Genomic DNA, 20,422 nt, shown 5'->3' with positions numbered 1-20,422 from the left:
TGTGCACTCATGCTTCCCAGATATTCTACCGTCCTCTCTTTCTTCGTTTTTATGACCACGTGAACACTGGCATCTGTTTAATGGCAGTCCTGGGTGTCCTTCAAGCTAGCACAGCACTGTTGAGCAAAACTTTGCCAGCATTCCACCTCCTTTCCAGAATCAGCATTCATCCAGTGATGGCTGCCTTCTAACATCCAGTTTTTCTGTTCCCCCAAATCCTTTAGGCTGAGGACCATGGCTTGATATTGACAAATGCCTTCCCTCACTCTGGTGCAAGCTACTGTCATCTCTTGCCAGTCGAAGTTTTTTAAGTGGCCTCCTGGCCACCCACCATGCTACCTTCTCATCCACTGCCTACACTGCAGCCATTGTGAACTTTCTGAAGTGAATATCTGATGAAGTCGCTCATTTACTTAAAATCCTAATGGCTTCCTATTGCTGTTATAATCAAGTCCAAGTTTCTAATATGCATCACAAAGCTCTCTATAGTATGGATTCTGCCCATCTTCCTCTCTCCTCTCTAAGTACCAGTCAGACAAAATTCTTTCTGCTCCTGTAATGGTCCATGCTCTATCTTACTTCCTGGCCCTCCTGTATCCTATTCCTCCTGCCAGGAACACTTTTTCTCCTTCCTGCACATTTACATGCCAAGAAATGATTATCCTGAGCTGGAAGAACAGACTTGCATCAATAATGATCATTATTCCATATCGCATGTGTTCAGTCCTCTGTATTGTCAGGAGCTTTAACTACACCCCATAACTACGATGATCATATTTTGCAAACTAAAGTTCTGAAGAATAGGATTGCATTTTGGACAACAGAACATGTCTCAGAACATCTTGGCTTTATATAAGTCTCATTCTGTGGCAGCAGACATTCAGAACTATAGCTTTCCCTGGTCAGGGACAAGGGATTAAAGTGTGACTCCAAAAGGGACAGAGGACAGTAGCTGCTGCTCTAGGATCATGCTATACAGTGGGCTTGACATTTAGTCCAGTGATGTGGAGTGGGATGTTTTACTAAGGATTAATCTTATGGGATTTTCTTATGCCTGCCCAATGAAGAGGCGCCAAAACTAAATAAAAACAAAACACACGTGAAAGCACACATGTGAGCATGTACACACAGACACACACGCACCCCCCCACTCCCCCACATACACACCCCTTTGTCCCTCTGTTCTCCTTAGGATACAAAATAATCTTTGAGGCTCCTAAAGGCTGCTCTCCCCTTTGAAGGAGGGAGAAACACAGAGCTCTCTACTGGCCCTTACCTACCTTAGAAGCTAGCTTTACTGTTGGAGAACAGGGCACAATCAGGTCCTTCATCAGGGTTAAATAGGAAACGCCCACCCTATAAGGAAGAGTAGGACAAAGGTGTTCTAGATTCAGAATGAATCAACATGAACATGTAGCCAAATTTGGACCCAATACTTCTGGGGCAAGTGGGCTGGGTTGTGGTGGAATTTGAGTACTAGGCAACATGTCCTGGAACCCCAAGCGAGATCAACATGCCTAGAGCATCAGCTGCTAGTGATACAAGAAAGGGGCTCTGATCCGGACCCCAAGAGAGGGTTCTTGGATCTTGCGCAAGAAAGAATTCAGGATGAGTTCACAGTGCAAAGGGAAAGCAAGTTTATTAAGAAAGGAAAAGAACAAAAGAATGGCTATTCCATAGACAGAGCAGCCCCGAGGGCGAGGGCTGCCAGTTGCCCATTTTTATGGTTATTTCTTGACGATATGCTAAACAAGGGGTGGATTATTTATGCCTCCCCTTTTTAGACAATGTAGGGTAACTTCCTGATGCTGCCATGGTTTTGTAAACTGTCATGGCACTGGTGGGAGTATAGCAGTGAGGATGACCAGAGGTCATTCTTGTCGCCATTTTAGTTTTGGTGGGTTTGGGCTGGCTCCTTTACTGCAACCTGTTTTATCAGCAAGTTCTTCATGACCTGCATTTTGTGCTGACCTCCTATCTCATCCTGTGACTTAGAACGCCTTAACTGTCTGGGAATGCAGCCCAGTAGGTTTCAGCCTCATTTTACCCAGCTCCTGTTTAAGATGGAGTTGCTCTGGTTTACACGTCTCTGATACTAGAATGCCTAGGACCCAGTTCTCAACAGAGAAGTATGGTGGCCTGAGAGCCAGTGAAGCAATGGCCACAGCAGGCTGACAGCCCTTCCTCACCTGCATGCAGGTAGAGGATAGCAGGCTCCCAGCAGCCACCTCAGGGTTTCTGGCCTTTATCCCAGCTCTAATTTTAAATCTATTTCTTAAGTTTTTGGGTAATTATGCGAAAAAGTGGTTAAGTGGCAGCTTGTGAAAGCCCGTTTCTGGTTTACTCAAAATAATGTAATGAGTAACAGGCTAGAACAGAAAATGTGACACAATAAAGATGAGTGGTACGTAATGCTGTCAAAAACAGAAAAAGAGGCGAGAAAAGAAAGGTTGGCTCTTTGGCCCATGATAGTCAAGGACTGTTCCCTACAATGTCATCACAGCTTCTGGTTCTGACTGGAGCTACTGGAAGTTATGCCAAATTAAGTCTGCATAAAGCCTCAGCGAGGATAAAACAGTTTCTGGGCAGAGGAATGTGACACAGAACCAGGGAAATATGACTAGACCTCATTATCTTGGTGCCTTTGATAACATACTGGAGAGCAGAGTGGGGTTTTGAATGGGCTGAAATCTTCCATAAATGGAGTCTAAATGCAGGCTACATAACATCCAAAAACTCCTCAGAGAAATTCCTATTATGTACATGAAAGGGGGAATGCAGTAAGTCCCATTTGGCTGGGCAGGGAGCATTCTGCACTCAGTGAAACTTCGCGGTTCCCGTGCTGAGTGCCAACTGCATGTTCCTACTAGACCAAGGCCCTAAACACAGACGGGCAAGTGCAGTGGAAAATGAGCTAAATGGAGCAGTCAGTGCTGGGCAATTCTTTGTCTCTAGAACATCAAAACCACAAGGCAAGATTTTAATAAAAGTATCTTTTTTTTCATAAAGTTCCTAACTAGTTATGAGCCAGTATGATGATGAATGTTACTCAGAGTTGCTATGGCAAAACAGACTGACCTTATCTTTTTCCATGAGTCCCCATCGATATACAGCTAAAACCAAGAATTAGTTGAGATGCATCACTAGTGACTCTCGCTCTGTGGGACTGACACACTCAGGGAAACCTCTGAATTTTAAAATAAGTATACAGTGAAATTAACCATATTAGGAAAAAAAGGCACATGGGTGAGGTGACTCAGCTCAAATGTCACCTGCTCATAGAGGACTCCCCTGGAGAGCTGAAAGTTCGGCACTCCTTTCTTCACTAGTTAGTAACCTCTTGTTGCTCTTTAACACATTAACTGTGATAACTGTCAAAAGATAATTGGTGGGTGTTTATCCAACCTCCTTGTTTGAATTTCAACTCCCAGAGACAGGAACTGTGCATGCTTCATTACCCTGTTCCTAACACCTACACAGAGGCTGGCACAGAGGAAGCCCTCAGTGTTCTTAGACTGGCTGCCTTTCCAAGTGCCAAGAACAAAGAGTGCAGTTGTCTGTAACTGAAGACATTGTGGAGTCCAGAAAAACCAGCATTCACCTCAGTATAGCAAAAACATCACATATTGGAATGAGAAGTCTCTTTTACTATTGACGTCATATTGGTTAAGTCCGTGCCTGGAGGCAACGTGGTCTGAAGCAACACCACCCCAAGGGTGGTTCTCAAACCAGCAGCATCAGCGCCACTCGGCCGTGTGCTAGAAAAGCCAAGTCCAGGACCCACGGTGTACCCAGTGAGTCACAATGTCTGGGGGTGAAGCCTAAGAATATGAGTTTTAATTAAGTTCTCCTGGTGATTCTTATGAGCCCTAAAGTTTTGAGAACCACTGATTCAGAAACAAATACTAGATTACCACAGACTGTGCCACTGATCTTAACTGAGTAACTGTTATTCAGAAATAAAGGTGAAAATAAGAAGGAAATGTCATAGAGACTAGCATTTGCCAGGGAAAACTGGCACGTTCTTGCTGGCATTTAGATTTTTTTAAATCAGGAAGGAGGAGAGTGAAGTATATGCCAAATGGTCTACATGGATAAACTCAGGGCAGTCAGAATGCCCCCACCAACTTGTGGCCAGATAACTGCCCCATGTTATGCTTCACCGGGGCCTCCTGGACCCGCCTGAAAACCAGCAAGCAGGCGAGGTTCCTTGTGCATAGAACTCTCCCTTTACCTGTTTCCCCCTTCTTCCCTGGGGCAGCACCATTTGTGGCTCTTTTTTTTTTTTTTGAGACGGAGGCTCACGCTGTCATCTGGGCTGGAGTGCAGTGGCACAATCTCAGCTCACCACAGCCTCTGCCTCCCAGGTTCAAGCAATTCTCCTGCCTCAGCCTTCCACATAGCTGGGATTACAGGTGCCCACCACCACATCCAGCTAAATTTTTTTTGTATTTTTAGTAGAGATGGGATTTCACCATACTGGCCATGCTGGTCTCGAACTTCTGACCTCGTGATTTGTTGGCCTCGGCTTCCCAAAGTGCTGGGATTACAGGCATGAGCCACCGCACTTGGCCAATCTGCGGTTCTTTCTAAGAATCACTGCAACAGATGATGGACCAGGACAACTCAGCGAGGGCTGCCCCACTTCCCGCCCCGGGGACGAGAGGGGACCCGCGCCATACCATGATTGAGATGTCTGATGCAGTCACTCAGGAGGGCACTAAACCTCTTCTGGTCAGCAGCCTCGTGGAAGCAGAAGTAGCCGTGTCTGAGGAAGGGTTGCCACAGGTACACTGGGAATTCCTTGGGCAGGACCACGAAGGGCTGAGCGTTTTCCTTCTCACTGGAGGCTAAAGAAATATTGAAAACACAAATACCTTTTCAAACGTGTATCTTTTACTTCAAATATGTGTTTCAGGTTGTGAGGGTAACTATCTGGGGCAGGGCATGGGATGGAAAGTCGGTGAGATATTTTCACAGGGTAGGGAAACTGGGAGCACCGGCTCCTCTGGCATCCCTCCACCAGCTTGCCCTGTTCCACTGCCGCCGACTGCCTGGCCTCCTACCCAACACCACGAGGACAGTGAGGATACCAGGAACACAATCTTTTCTTTTTTTTGAGACAGAGTCTCGCTCTGTTGCCCAGGCTGTAGTGCAGTGGCACAATCTTCGCTCATTGCAACCTCCACCTCCCAGATTCAAACGACTGTCCTGCCTCAGCCTCCCAAGTAGCTGGGATTCCAGGCACATACCACCACTTCCAGTTAATTTTTGTCTTTTTAGTAGAGACAGGGTTTCACCTTGTTGGCCAGGCTCCTGACCTCAAGTGATCTGCCCGCCTCGGCCTCCCGAGTAGCTGGGATGATAGGCATGAGCCACCGCACCCGGCTAGTTTTTTTGTATTATTTGTAGAGACAGGGTTTTGCCATGATGCCCAGGCTAATCTCAAACTCCTGAGCTCAAGCGAGCCACCTGACTTGCCCTCCCAAAGTGCTGGGATTACAGGCATGAGCCACCGCGCTCAGCCTGGGCACAATCTTTCTCAACTTCCTTATGTCTAAAGACCCACAAACAGAGCTCCGTCTGCCCTCCTGGCCCTCTGCAGGCCACGGATCACCTGTGCAGCCCCTCGCTCTACCGGCCCTGCAGGCTCTAGCTCCAACAGGGCTGCTCTCTGCCCTGCACTCTCTCCCTCCTCCCTGTCACTGCCAAACACCACTTGCTGCTTTTATGCCATCAACCTTATTCTCACCTCACTCTGATTCCTGTCCCTACCAACTCCTGAAACCCAACTGCTGAAGCCACTTATGTCATCCTGACTGCCAGCCTATGGCTGCTTCTTTTCATCTGACCTGGAATATCTGCTGCTGCTAACAACCCCTTCTTTGAAAACATTCTCTCCCCATGACTTCCAGGAGTGCCTCTCTCCTGGTTTCCTTCATGCTTTGTAGAATTTTGTTTCTTCTTTATCACCTTTATTGGTTCCTCTGCTGACTCTCTCCATCTCCTCGCTAAGCATTGGTGCCTGCCCCGTTCTGTGCTGGCCTCCCCTCCACTCTGCCTGTACCCTCCCAGGGTGTGTTCACCCATTCCATGACTTTTTATATTGTTCCTACAGTCCAAAGAACCCTCTCTTCCTTCCTTTCCATCATGCTTTCCCATAAAAAAAATTCTCATTCATCCTTCAAAAGTCAGTTCAAAAGCCACTCCTCTGGGATACCTTTGCTGGCACATCCCACTGCCACCAGAGACAGAGTTAGGTGCTCCCTACCCTGTTCTCCACAAATACTACAATGACCTGTTTTCATGCCCAGCGCCCATACTCAAGGTGGGGAGGTGGGGAAAGGGAGTGAGATGGATTCCTGGGCTGTTCTCCCCCCAAGAGAGAACAACTGCTACCCACTGTGAGTGCCAAGAGATGCAGACTGCATCTTCCAGAGCTTTGCATCCTTAGCCCATAGCACAGTCATGGAACATAGCAGATGTTCAACTTCAGTTTCTTGAGTGAAAAATATGCTGCGTTGGCCTAGGATATTTTTTAAAGCCCTAGACAATGGGACTTTTACCTCTTCCCTCAAAATCAATTCCAAGAAACTCATTTTAAACCCACTACTATTCAGAACCCCTACCTAAACTTTACTCCTTTCCATGCATTCCTATTACATGATATTGCACTTGGTTAAATGAGTCCCAACTTTTTCCAGAGTCTCAGAGAACAAGCAGAAGAAAACATTAGTTCTGTACTTCCTACATATGTATTAGGCGCCAATCTCAGGGAAAGGTAAGGAAGAGGGTCTCTCTAAGAGACCATTGAAAGCACTGGGAATACAGGGAAATGAATCATAACCACATGGGAGGCTACAGAACTGTGTCAATTCTGGCAAATAAATAAATCAGGATTGCTCACGCCTGTAATCCCAGCACTTTGGGAGGCCGAGAAGGGTGGATCATAAGGTCAGGAGTTTGAGACCAGCCTGGCCAACATGGTGAAACCCCGTCTCTACTAAAAACACAAAAATTAGCCAGGCGTGGTGGTGCACACCTGTAATCCCAGCTACTCAGGAGGCTGAGGTAGGAAAAATGCTTGAACCCGGGAGGCAGAGGTTGTAGTGAGCCGAGATCATGCCACTGCATTCCAGCCTGGGTGACAGAGTGAGACTCCATCTCAAAATCAATCAATCAATCAATCAGGATTGGTTTAAATGAAGAATAAATTCCTAAGAATATATGGGAGCCCGGTTCCAGTGTCCCGGAATCTGAAGGTAACAGAGCAGAATGCACCGCGAGCACAAGCTGTGGCCCACCAGGACCTAGCACAATGCTGGGAATGAATCAACATGAAAATGAGCAAATGAATGAATGATTGAATGCTATAGGGACACCTGTAGTTGTAACATGATATCTATTTCACTTTCTGGAGAGAATAAGGCCCCTAATTTTTAGATGGGCAAGTGACTACATAAAATAAGACTACATTTCCAGCCTCCCTTGCAGCTTGGTGAGCCCACAGCTACTAAGATCTGTCCAGTAAGATATAAACTGAAGTGGCATATGAAACTTCCTGGAGGTATCTCTAAAGAGAGTGACTGTACCCTCCTCCTTTCCTTTTCTCCTCCCTATTATCTGGAATGAGAACGCTATGGTAGGAGCTCAGCAGCCACCCTGGACTCTGCCAATAGGGGCCACAACCTAGAAACAAACGGGGAGAAAGCAAGAAAGAGCCTGAGCTTCTGACAAATTTAGTCCACATCAGCCCTGGACGAATATCCAAATATCTTTAGTGAAACTATAAAACTTTGAGTTTTTTGTTGCATGCAGTGAACCAGATGCTAACCAGTAAAATACCAAACAAGTGAATTACTTTAACAAAACATAGGGCCGTTTTTTTCTGTTATCAACTTAGCTGAACACTCTGTAAAGAATACACTTATTGGCCAGGCATGGTGGCTTATACCTATAATCCCAGCACTTTGGGAGGCCAAGGCAGGAGGGTCACTTGAGCTCAGGAGTTGAAGACCAGCCTGGGCAACAGAATAAGACCATTGTTTCTGCAATTCCTTTTTTGTTTTTGTTTTGTTTTGTTTTGTTTTGTTTTGTTTTGTTTTTCTGGGCATAGTGGCATGTAGCTGTGGTCCCAGCTACTCGAGAGGCTGAGGTGAGAGGATTACTTGAGCCCAGGAGGTTGAGGCTACAGTGAGCCATGATCACACCACTGCATTCCAGCCTGGGCAACAGAGCGAGACTCTGTCTCAGAAAGGAAAGGAGAGGAAAGGAGAGGAAAGGAGAGGAAAGGAAAAGAAAGGAAAGGAAAGGAAAGGAAAGGAAAGGAAAGGAAAGGAAAGGAAAGGAAAGGGAAATGCACTTATTCATAAGCCTCTAGTGCTTTTTCCAAGAAATGCACTTATTCTTAAGCCTCCCATCTTTATTATGCCTTTATTCTTTCCAGTAGAAATAATATCACAGAGTCAGTCTTCTTCATTGACATGGTTCTATCAATCCTTCTCTATCAATCTTGCCCTCTCCAAGAATGCCACAATTTTGTACAAGCAACTATTGTACAACAATATGTACAATATGTACAACATTGACCCTTTGCATTTAAAAAGCCTCAACAAGCCCATAAAATTCATTCCTATTAGCCTCTAGTTATCTCTCAACCTTTTACAACAATTTTCCAGATGGCATCAGTGAATTTTTTCTGAGTTACAAGAATATCACAACTGATCTACTGTAGAATATCCTATTTTAAAAGTCAGAAGGTCACACCACACAATTTAAAAAAGTCATTGAAATGCCCCAATCTGAAGCCTTGGGCCAACTGGGATTAATCACACAGGACTTGTGTTTTTTAGTCCTTTTCATTCCTTCCAATATGATTTCAGCAATAAATCAATAAACATATTGTCTCTTCTGACTGATTTCATTGGAAAGTTTGAGAGAGATTTGGATGAGTCAACATGTTGGTATTCCCATTTCTAGCTGCAGCTCCACCTCCAAGGGCATATAAGTAGATGTAAAAGAAAATATAATAATATGCATAGTGCAATAAAATGTTGTTTTAGCATGAATTACTTAGTAATAATTCGTTAATCTTGGTTTATTGTCCATGTACCAATCCCGTAATTGTGTTATTAAAAACACTATGCTAAGCAGTCAGCACTGAAATAACAATTGATAAAATGATTATGTTTTTCTCCATAAATTCTAATTAAATTATTATGTCCATTAATAAGAACCAGGGCTCTCTTCAAGAACCAAATAATTACTGGGTAGTATGATTTATGCAAAGCCAAATGGAGTTATTACATTATCCACACTTCATGAATCTCTATGAAATGCCCTATTTGGTCTATATATTAGCCATCATTTCTCCATATGTAAAAAGTGGAATGAATGAGAATCAAAGAAAGTTAGAGCTAGAAAGACCCTTCTAGGTTTTTAAGTTCAAAGCCCTGTTTTTGAGTTGAAGAAATAGAAACCAGAATTGTTTAGCAGCCGGCCAAGCTAAAGCATTTGGTAAGTGGCACAGCCAGAACTAGATAAAAATCCAGTCTCCCAATTCTCTTTCCATGGCAGCGTTCCAGCTTTATTTATAGATATGCAAATTAATGCAATGCTTTTTTTTTTTTTTTTTTCACAGTAGCTATGAGTTACTGTAACACTGATTAAAAGGTCTATTTAGGGTATTTAGTTGTATATCATCCTAAAATTAGAAAAATAGTATTCCCTGACAGGTCCAGGCTTGCTTACTAAAAGATGGGATTGTACATATCATGGAGTGGGTCCTACCTGTTTATTTCTGCTGCCTTGTGGAGTGCTATCAAAGCCTGCAATATATTCCAAAAGCTTCAAGATACCTGGCTGATAGCACATTTTCCATGTGCTAGAAACACAGAGGCTGACTGTATATTATTGAATGGGATTAGAAATAACGGAAGTGGTAAAATGTTTTCCTAAACTACAGAAATCACAACTTCCACTTGTCTATGGGGCATGAGTGTCTAGCCCAGGGTTTCTCAACCTTGGCATTACTGATACTTTATGCCAGATAACTCTTCGTTGTGAGGGTCTGTCCTGTGCATGGTAGGATGTTTTGTAGCATCCCTGGCCTCTATTCACTAAATGCCATAGCACCCTCCTTCCAGTTGTGACAAACAAAAATGTCTCCAGATGCTGCCAAATGTCCCTGGAGGGAAATCCCTCTCCTTCACTGAGAAACACTGCTCTGCTACACAAAGAAGCTTAGTCATTTTGCCTTGGAAAAGAATGATCAGCAACTCACCAAGAGGGTCTGGGAAATGCCTATCAGACAACAGATTATATTCATCTTCTGAGGTTAACACCTTGCCACCAGCTGGAAGAATTCGGCTTTTAGGAGCAGCTCCTCTCTGATAGGCCTGGGGGAGGAAAGCATACAGGAATGATATGTTTTTCCCCATTCGATTTTTGGAAAATACCAGGAATAAAACAAATAGACAGATTCAGACTTTCAGAGATAGCAATCCCCATACTATGTTATTGAGTTACAGTCATTTATTCAAAAAATATGTTTTGAATACCTGCTAATGGCAAGGTAATATTTTAATACTTTCATGTGACGGTCACAACATGGTAAATCAGAGTCCCTAATCTCAGGGAGATTCACCCTAAGTATGTTCTCGAATGTGGAAAACATAATCTCAGTAACCCAGAAAGTCCCTACCACATTTGTCATTTCAGATGCTAACACCTAAATCATTCTGATAATAACCACAAAGGTGACGATCACACAAATACTGCACAGAATGCTTGGTGACTGACGTGGGCCACATATGATGACTCATGAGACTGTGGAACACATAGTGGCAATGATAGTTACCATGGATTTTCATCAAAACATTAAAATGTTGGCATAAAATATGCCACTACTTTGCCCTCAGATGTGAAACTGTTTTGCAGCAAAATGGTTGAGATGAAAGTACAGCATTGTGACATCAGAAAAAATTCTGGCCAGCAGACAAGAAGCTCTGTTATTTGAGACACAGAAAAGAGGCACAGGGCATTGCTAAAGCAGTTTGGTAAGCACATATGCCCACAAGGACATACAGGTAAGATAAAATTTAAGTATGTGCATCTGACGGGAGGGCTAAAGTCAAGGCAAAATTCTGCAACTAGTAATCTAAAGGCACATTGAGAATTGAAATTAAGAAACTTTGAAACCCAAAATCTAGAATGTACTCTTGGAAATAACTAAAAAATGTTGATCTGACCAACATAATCAGAGTAACGGTAACATATTCTGCAGCAATAAGACAGTGAAGAGATCCAAATAAAATAAACTCTCAGATAGCTAAAAGGCTTGTCTTCATACTTGTAACAAACATTAATCAACTCCTTAAGCGTGTCAGGGAAGCAGAATATACCCATTATCACAGAATTCTGGAGTCTGACCTATTCATCCTAAGAAGGAAGACTGGAGGACTCTTCTGAATGAATGATTAACCCAGGAAGGAGGATCTCTATATAATTGAGGGTTCCTCATGAAATAATACCTTAAAGCTCTAAGCACTCCCACAGAGCTACATTATAGTGAAACAATAATATTGAGAGAAGAATCTAAACTTATATGATATTAAGACGATTTAGAAGCAATTTTATTTACACTGGACTCAAAAGTGAATTGTATTATTAGTTATAACAGGCTCCAATATTGGCTTTTATAAGCATTATACCATTTAATCCTCAAAATGGTACTATGCATTAGATGTTATCTCCATTTTTCAAACGGGAAAGGTGAAGCGCAAAGAAACTGAAAAACTTGCCCATGGCCCAGCAGTGAGTAGGTGACACATCCAGGATTCATATTCATGTCTGTCCAGGCCCAGTGCACACAAAATAGATACTGATTATCAAGTGAGAATGTTTTACTTTTCCTGTTCAATTGCCAGCCAAAATTGGACTCTAAATAAAATAGTAGACAATTTATAGGTACTTAATGTGTAATTCTTAGATATAATTTTATAAGATACTACTATAAACTAAAAAAAAGATATTATTACAACTTTGAGAAATTACGACAAACTGCATGAACTTTAAAAAATTCCAAGTTTTAAAAAATACTTGGTTATTACCAAATTCAGTCACCATATCTTAACAATTTGAACAGGTTCAGTTAAAAATGATGAACAAAGAAAAAGCAGTGCAATGTACAAACTGCAAGCTGAGAGAGCAAGCTGAAATAAGTGAAAAGAGGAAAAACACCAACATTTGATTCAAAATGAAACTTCAGTTAGTGTTAAATGCAGTGAAAAACTTTAATAAATCCAAGAACAAGATCTAGGGCTGTTTCCTCCTAATGGGTTAGTAGTAATCATACCAACAACTGCTCCACACCCAGCTCTAGCTTGACCACAGGCCCAGCCGGATGCTAAATGCTTCAGTACATTCATTCACTTACTCTGCTCAACACCATGGCAAAGAAATCACACGGATCTCATTTCATAGATGAGAAAACCGAGGCTCAAGATTTCTAACTTGGGCAAGGGTGCTATATCGAGTAAGTAAGTGGTAAAAGTATGAGTGAAAGCCCTAAATACGGGCCATATTACGCTACACTGTCCCTCCTCAAGCTCTTCTGAAAGGACATTGTAATGGGTCATACAAAACATAAGGTGACTTGTTATTATTATTTGTAGTGTATTGATACTTTGTTGCTGAGTACAAATCAAGTGTTGAATAAAATCCTAATATTGATAAGCAGAGAAAATATTAGCTTAATAAATGTTGAAAAGAGTAAGTCTACCCAAGAGCACTTGAGCTTTGCCTGGTAGCTTGTGAAATAAATTTGTAGTATATTTTATTTCTATTTTCCATCAGAAATGGGAAGGAAACAGATTGGTCTGTCAGTCTGAAGCCTCTTTCTAATGGTTTAGCATCAGGAGTAGTCCTCACAGTTCTCTACGAAGACTATCTTGACTACTCTTTTTTTTTTTTGAGATGGAGTCTCGCTCTGTCACCCAGACTGGAGTACAGTAGGGTGATCTCGGCTCACTGCAACCTCCACTTCCCGAGTTCCAGTGATTCTCCTGCCTCACCCACCTGAGTATCTGGGACTACAGGCATGTACCAGCATGCCCAGTTAATTTTTGTATTTTTAGTGGAGATGGGGTTTCAAAATGCTGGCCAGGCTGATCACAAACTCCTGACCTCAGTTGACCTGCCTGCCTCGGCCTCCCAAAGTGCTGAGATTACAGGTATGAGCCACTGCACCCAGCTGTCTTGACTATTCTTGAGCTTAGAGGCCAGAGAGCAGAGTTTTAAATCTGTTACTATCCTTCACTGATAAATAGTACCTGTTCATTTCAAAGGGAGCTTGAGGGTCTATGTAGACTAAAAAATGTGTACAGTATGAGATCTGGGAGGACAGTGGGATCATTTGACCTAACTGTTTAGCTTAGTTGAGGCCTGAAAACAGGAAGTCACTTGTCAATGAGTTCACTTCTAGTTAATGGCACAACTCGACCTAACCTTTAGTTTGCCAAATTCACTGCCTGATATTTTTCCCCGTACCACACTACCTCCCTACATAAGGAAAGAAATGGGAACCAATAAAAACTGAAGTCCTCCCAAGTGCTGAATGCTTTACACCCATTATCTCATCTTCACATTTTACAGATAAGGAAAATAATGAAATAACCAGAAAAAAAGTTAAATGAAAAAAAAAAAAAACCTCCATGGGAATAAAGTATGTGAGGCATTCTGAATTCCTAGGAACCCAGGCAAACCCAGGTAGATTCACATTTAATAACAACCTATGAAATAACTCCTCAGCCACCTGTCACGCACAGGGTTTCAGAGTGGGAAGACAGGGACATAGAGCAGAGACATCAGGACAGTGGCTGAGAAAGACCTCGAGGCTGAATGATCATAGGAAAGGCTCCTGTGCCAAATACTGGTCCTTCTATCTTCATACTCACTTGTAATCACCTGTTCAAAGTCTACCTTGCCACTAGACAGCAAGCATCTGTCTTACCAACTGCTGTATACCCAGAACCTTGTATAACACTTGATATGCAGTAGGCATTCAATCAGTATCTGTTAGCTGAAACAGGTACCTACATGAATGAGTGCTTACTGAATGAATCAGTCTCCAAGGACAGCGCACACCAATCAACCTAGCTAAACTTTTAAGAATAGTGCAAGAACCAGTAGTAACAAAGAAGTGTCTTACCTCTTTATTCTCATAGCTCTCCACCGCATAATCATTTTTAACTACAACATATCTCTCCTTCCACTTCTTTATGTCTTCAGAAAATTGTGATAGCTCTGCTTCATACAAAATAGTTCCAGGCGTCAATGGTGGCTTAAAGAAGATGAACACAATTAACTATCACAACAAATGATAACACTCCTTGTTACCACTAAGTTATCCATGGTATTTCAAGGAATAGTTGAGGAAACTATCTTCCCCTGAGATCCTGGGAAAACTGTTGCTTCCTCCTCTCCCCCAACAATTTCCCTTTCCTGCTCCACTTGACCCAATGTAAATATTTGTCTTATGGGTATTTTTATGATTTTCACTTCCCTCTATTATGCAGTAGGAACAGAAGCATATGGTAGAAGGAATTATAGTTATTGCTTAAGGTTATTATGCCTTGCATACATGTGGCACTCAATAAATGCTTGATAAACTCTTTGGGAGAGAGGGAGTGAGGCAGGAAAGTGTAAGTGTGGATATCCACAAGGACATGTCTGAACATGTCTCAGGGTTAATCCCCGCAAAGCAGGAGAATTAACAGACTGTTCTCCTATTCAATACACCTGCCGATGCAGCCTCTAATGCTCAATGGTTTTCTTAAACCCAAAGCCATGGGGACCCCTCTCCGTGCTACTCAGGGAGATTGTATTTGCTATTTGGTTAAAGAATAAGCAGGTATCAAGCCAGAACACCTCAGTTCTACCTCTTCTACTTAAAAGTTTGAGGATTTTTCATTAACCATGGTGACATATGTTCTGTACAGGCATCTCCATTAGATTCCTAGTTAGGTCTTCCATTGGGTTAACTGTGTAAGGATAATTCCCATCCTGCTTCATTGTGTAATTCTCAAATTATTTCAAAATATACAAATGGGCCTCTTGTCTTTTACGTGTCACTGAATTTACATCTATTTTCCCTTTACCAAAAAAATCATAGTGCCTTCAGAAACTTACCCCTCTACTTTCAAGTAAAATTTTAAATGAACTATACAGAAAAAAAAAATAGATATGTCAGTCTCTTTTAAGAATCATCTAAGGGATGAAACAAATTCCCTTCCAGATTCCAGCCCTTAATATTCTAACCTGACAGATAATGTGGCAGTCTCCTATCTTGCCTCATTAAAAGGTAAGAGAAAATCTCTTCTCTTTAAATGAAACTGAAACCATGGTATAAGATGAACTTTGTAGTTCTTACGTGCAACTTTTCTTAAAACCTGGGTCACTCAATCAACTGATAAGCTTGTTAAAAATGGGGCCTCACCATAGACTTACTACATCAGAATCTCTGGGGCTGTGGGCCAGAATGTGCATTTTAACAAGCTCCCCACATTTTGAGATCACTGTTTTTTTGTGTGTTTGTTTTTTTTTGTTTTGTTTTTTTGTTTTTGTTTTTTGAGACGGAGCCCCGCTCTGCTGCCCAGGCTGGAGTACAGTGGCCGGATCTCAGCTCACTGCAAGCTCCGCCTCCCGGGTTACGCCATTCTCCTGCCTCAGCCTCCCGAGTAGCTGGGACTACAGGCGCCCGCCACCGCGCCCGGCTAATTTTTTGTATTTTTAGTAGAGACGGGGTTTCACCGTGATAGCCAGGATGGTCTCGATCTCCTGACCTCGTGATCCGCCCGTCTCGGCCTCCCAAAGTGCTGGGATTACAGGCTTGAGCCACCGCGCCCGGCCGAGATCACTGTTTTATAAGGGAAAGCAATCACTTATCCCTATGTACTCATGCTGCTAAATATATTGGTTAACTTCTCAGCATTATGTGACTCACTTATCACTTATTCTCTCTTGAAACCCCTTCTTTCTTATTTTTAGTTTTTTAAATATTATATTCAAGGGGTACGTGTGTTTCTCACATGGGAATTAAGTGTAAGGGTGGGGATTGGGCTCGTAGTGTACCCATCACCCAAATCTTGAACATTGTACCCAATAGGTAATTTTTCAATCCTCATTCACCTCCCACCCTCCCCACTTTTGGAGTCTCCAGAGTCTATTCTCTCCATCTTTATGTCCATGTGTACCCATTACTTAGCTCCTGCTTATAAGTGAAAACGTGGTATTTGATTTTCTGTTTCTGAGTTAGTTCACTTAGGATAATGGCCTCCAGCTCCATCCATGTTGTTGCAAAGGATATGATTTTGTTCTTTTCGATGACTGTGTAGCATCCTGTGGTGTATATATACCACATTTTCTTTATCCAGTCAACCACTGGTGCATACTTAGGTTGGTTCCATGACTTTGCTATTAAAAACAGTGCTGTGATAAACATACACGTAAAGGAGTCTTTTTTTATATAATGATTTCTTTTTCTTTGGGTAGATACCCAGTAGTAGGATTGCTGAGTTGAATGATAGTTCTTTTTTAGTTATTTGTGGTATCTCCATACTGTTTTCCCTAGGGGTTGAACTAATTTACATTCCTACTAACAGTGTATGAGCATTTCCTTTTCTCCACATCCACATCATCTGTTATTTTTTTACTTTTTAATGACAGCCATACTTATTGGTGTAAGATGATATCCTGGTGTGGTTTGTTGTTGTATTTGTTTGTTTTGTTTTGAGACAGAGTCTCACTCTGTCATCCAGGCTGGAGTGCAGCGGCGTGATCTCGGCTCACTGCAACCTCCCGGGTTCAAGTGATTCTCCTGCCTCAGCCTCCTGAGTAGCTGGGATTACAGGCAGGTGACACCACGCCCGGCTAATTTTCATATTTTTAGTAGAGACAGGGTTTTGTCATGTTGGCCAGGCTGGTCTTGAACTCCTGACCTCAGGTGATCCACCCGCCTCGGCCTCCCAAAGTGCTGGGATTACAGGTGTGAGCCACGGCGCCCAGCTGGTGTGGTTTTAATACACATTTCTCTGATGATTAGTGATGCTGAGTATGTTTTCGTGTGTTTGTTGTCCACTTGTATGTCTTCTTTTGAGAAATGTCTGTTCACATCCTTTGCCTAGTTTTTAATGGGGTTATTTTTTCTTGTTAAGTTTCTTGTAGATTCTGGACATTAGTCCTTTGTTAGAGGCATAATTTGCAAATATTTCTCCCATTTTGTAGGTTACCTGTTGATTTCATTGACTATTTCTTTTTTTGTATATAAGCTTTTTAGTATAACTAAGTCCCATTTGTCTATTTTTGTTGCATTTGTTTTTGGGGTCTTCACCACAAATTCTTTGCCTTAAATGTCCAGAAGAATTTTTCCTAAGTTTTATTTTAAAATTTCTATAGTTTCAGGTCTCACATTTAGGTTTTTAATCCATCTCTAGTTAATTTTTGTACATGGTGAGAGATAGGGGTCCAGTTTCCTTCTTCTACATATGGCGGGTCAGTTTTCCCAGCACCTTTTATTGAATGGGGTATCCTTTCTTCATTATTTATTTTTGTTGATTTTATCAAAGATCAGTTGGTTGTAGGTATGTGGCTTTATTTCTGGGTTCTCTATTCTGTTCCATTGGTCTACATGTCTATTTTTGTCCCAGTACCTGTTGATTGAGTTAGTATAGCCTTGTAGTATAATTTGAAGTCAGGCAATGTGATGCCTCCAGATTTGTTCCCTTGCTTGGGCGTGCTTTGGCTATTCGGGCTTTTATTTGTTCCATATAAACTTTAGGATTAATTTTTCTAATTTTGTGAAAAATGGCATTGGTAATTTGATAGCAATTGAATTGGAGCTGTATATCGCTCCGGGGAATATGGTGATTTTAATGATAGTGATTCTTCCAATCTGTGAGCATGGGATGTGTTTCCATCAGTTTGTGTTGTCTACAATTTCTTTCATCCAGGTTTTGTAGTCCTTGTAGAGATCTTTCATCTCCTTGGTTAAATGTACTCCTAGAGGTGTGTGTGTGTGTGTGGGGGGGGGGGTGTGTGTAGGTGTGTGTGTTGGGTGGGGGTGGCTATTATAAATGGGATTGAGTTCTTAATTTTGAAACCCCTTTTTTATTTGCCTTCTGGGACATTATACTTTTGTGATTTTTCTCCTACTCCATAGACTGTTTCTTCTTAGTCCATTTTGCTGGATCCTTCTCCTTTTTCTGATTTCGTAATGCCGAATAGGCCAGTGTACTGCTTCTTTTCTCTGTCTATATTCTTTCCCTCTTTTATGGCCCATGGCCTTAATACCAGTTACAAGCTAACAACTTCCACATTTCTATTTTCCAGCCTCAATCACTCTGCTGAGCTCCACATGAAAACATCCAATGGCCTATTCAACATTTCCACAGGCGTATGTCAAACTAGCATCTCAAACTTAACATGGTCAAAAGGGAACTCATGATCCCATTCACTCCGACTCTTCCTTCTAAGTAAAAGGCAACTCCATCCACTTATTTGCTCTGGTTAAAAGAAGTCATCACTGATTTCTCTCTTCTTCTATTATCTCACACCCAACCCAACAGTATGTTCTGTCAGCTTGATCATAAACACCTCTCCTCACAACCATGGCCATCATCACCCCAGTCCAATTTGGCATCATTCTTCCCTTGGATGCTACAGTATGCTGCTCGCCAGTTTCCATTCTCCCCTCTTGCCCCATAGTCTATTCTCTACAGAGAAGCCAGACAGATCATCTAAAATTATATGTCACTCTGTATTCAAAACCCTCCAGTGGGACTTCCCAACACAAAAAATCAAAACCCTATTGTGATCCGCAGGTTGACATGATGTGGTCCTGACCTATCTCTATGCTGTCATTGTTCGTCCCTCCTCCTTCACTCACAGTGCTCCCAGCAGACCGACCTTCCCTCTGTGTGGCAGGGTCTTCACACTTGCTGTTCCAAAGGCCTGGAATACTCTTCCCACGAATATTCACACAGCCTACCCTCATTGCACTCCAGTTTCTGCTTAAATGTTATCTCCACAGAGGGCTCCCCTAACTACCTTCTCTAAAACACGGCTCTAGGCTGGGCGCGGTGGCTCACACCTGTAATCCCAGCACTTTCAGAGGCCGAGGCAGATGAATCACTTGAGGTCAGGAGTTCAAGACCAGCCTGGCCAATATGGTGAATTTCCTGTCTCTATTAAAAATACAAAAATTAGCTGGGCGTGGTGGTACACACTTGTAATCCCAGCTAGTCGAGAGGCTGAGGCAGGAGAATCACTCGAACCCGGGAAGCAGAGGTTGCAGTGAGCTGTGACTGCACCACTGCACTCCAGCCTGAATCACAGAACAAGACTTCATCTCAAAAATAAAAGAAGTCTCTTGCTTTATTTTTCTTTTTAGCATTTATTATTATCTGATGTCATCTGCTATTAGCTTGTTTATTGTCTGTTTCCTGCATGTGAATATAAATTCCAGAAAGGCAGAGAACTTGTCTTAATTCCCCAGTTCTTGGACTATAGCCTAGCACATAGTAGGTGCTAACAAACATTTGTTGAGGTGGTGTTACTTATTAAAACAGAGCAAAGGAGTAAGAATAAATTAGGGGATTCAAAGAGAAACTCATATTTGATCAATGACCAAAACTTCACGACAGCAAGTCAAAGTTTCTGATACAAACAAAGCATCCATGTGGGAAAAATACATAACAATATTGGATTCATGCTAATTTCCTTTCTATATGGATTATTATCAGCAAAGAGAAATCATACATTCCAACTTCCAGGCAAATATAGTTTTTTGAGTATGAAATGACTTCAGAGCAGAGTTTTTAAAACTGCCATTCAAGGCGTGAACCCGGGAGGCGGAGCTTGCAGTGAGCCGAGATTGCGCCACTGCACTCCAGCCTGGGCGACAGAGCGAGACTCCGTCTCAAAAAAAAAAAAAAAAAAAAAAAAAAAAAAAAAAAAAAACTGCCATTCAAATTATTGTTTATTTCAGAAATATTGTGTGCTATATAGCCTTCTTCAAGGGGAAAAACATGTAAACCAAATATCCATGGCTTACCTTGGTCTTCAAAAACTGTGACGTTAAATCTCTTTGCTGTTCTACTTCACTGCGCACATGATTGCAGAAAGCCACAGAGTACTGACGACTGTAGTAGGGACTGAAGTTTTTGATGGCAGCCTCAGTTTTCCCTAGAAAAGTATGAAAATTAGAATTCTGAAGTATAGCACAGAATTTACACTTAGCTACAGAGTTCCAATCCCTCCAGTCTCTCTGTTTCCATCCCTCCTGTCACCCCTGTCTCCCAGGGATTTGCCAGTAGTCTGTGTTCCTGGAGAACTTTGCTACCTGCTGCACATGCCCCATCTCTCC

General features: G+C 42.2%; 1 protein-coding gene across 2 annotated transcripts in view; it reads right to left on the bottom strand.

Annotated features, from left to right (window-relative positions):
• Window positions 1-20,422, bottom strand: part of NIBAN1 (niban apoptosis regulator 1) — a 175,802-nt gene that overhangs the window by 84,121 nt on the left and 71,259 nt on the right. For both annotated transcript variants that reach the window (XM_007989200.3, XM_073011680.1), the window contains exons 2-5: window positions 20,111-20,241; window positions 14,210-14,341; window positions 10,283-10,397; window positions 4,683-4,850 (exon numbers count right to left, since the gene is read on the bottom strand). In XM_007989200.3, the coding sequence (XP_007987391.2) occupies window positions 4,683-4,850; window positions 10,283-10,397; window positions 14,210-14,341; window positions 20,111-20,241 (546 nt within the window). The remainder of the gene's footprint in view (window positions 1-4,682; window positions 4,851-10,282; window positions 10,398-14,209; window positions 14,342-20,110; window positions 20,242-20,422) is intronic.

Source organism: Chlorocebus sabaeus, chromosome 25 (genome assembly GCF_047675955.1).
Source record: "Chlorocebus sabaeus isolate Y175 chromosome 25, mChlSab1.0.hap1, whole genome shotgun sequence".
Lineage (NCBI taxonomy): Eukaryota > Metazoa > Chordata > Mammalia > Primates > Cercopithecidae > Chlorocebus > Chlorocebus sabaeus.
The sequence above is the reverse complement of the archived record's forward strand: the minus strand, read 5'-3'. Positions and strand labels throughout refer to the sequence as shown.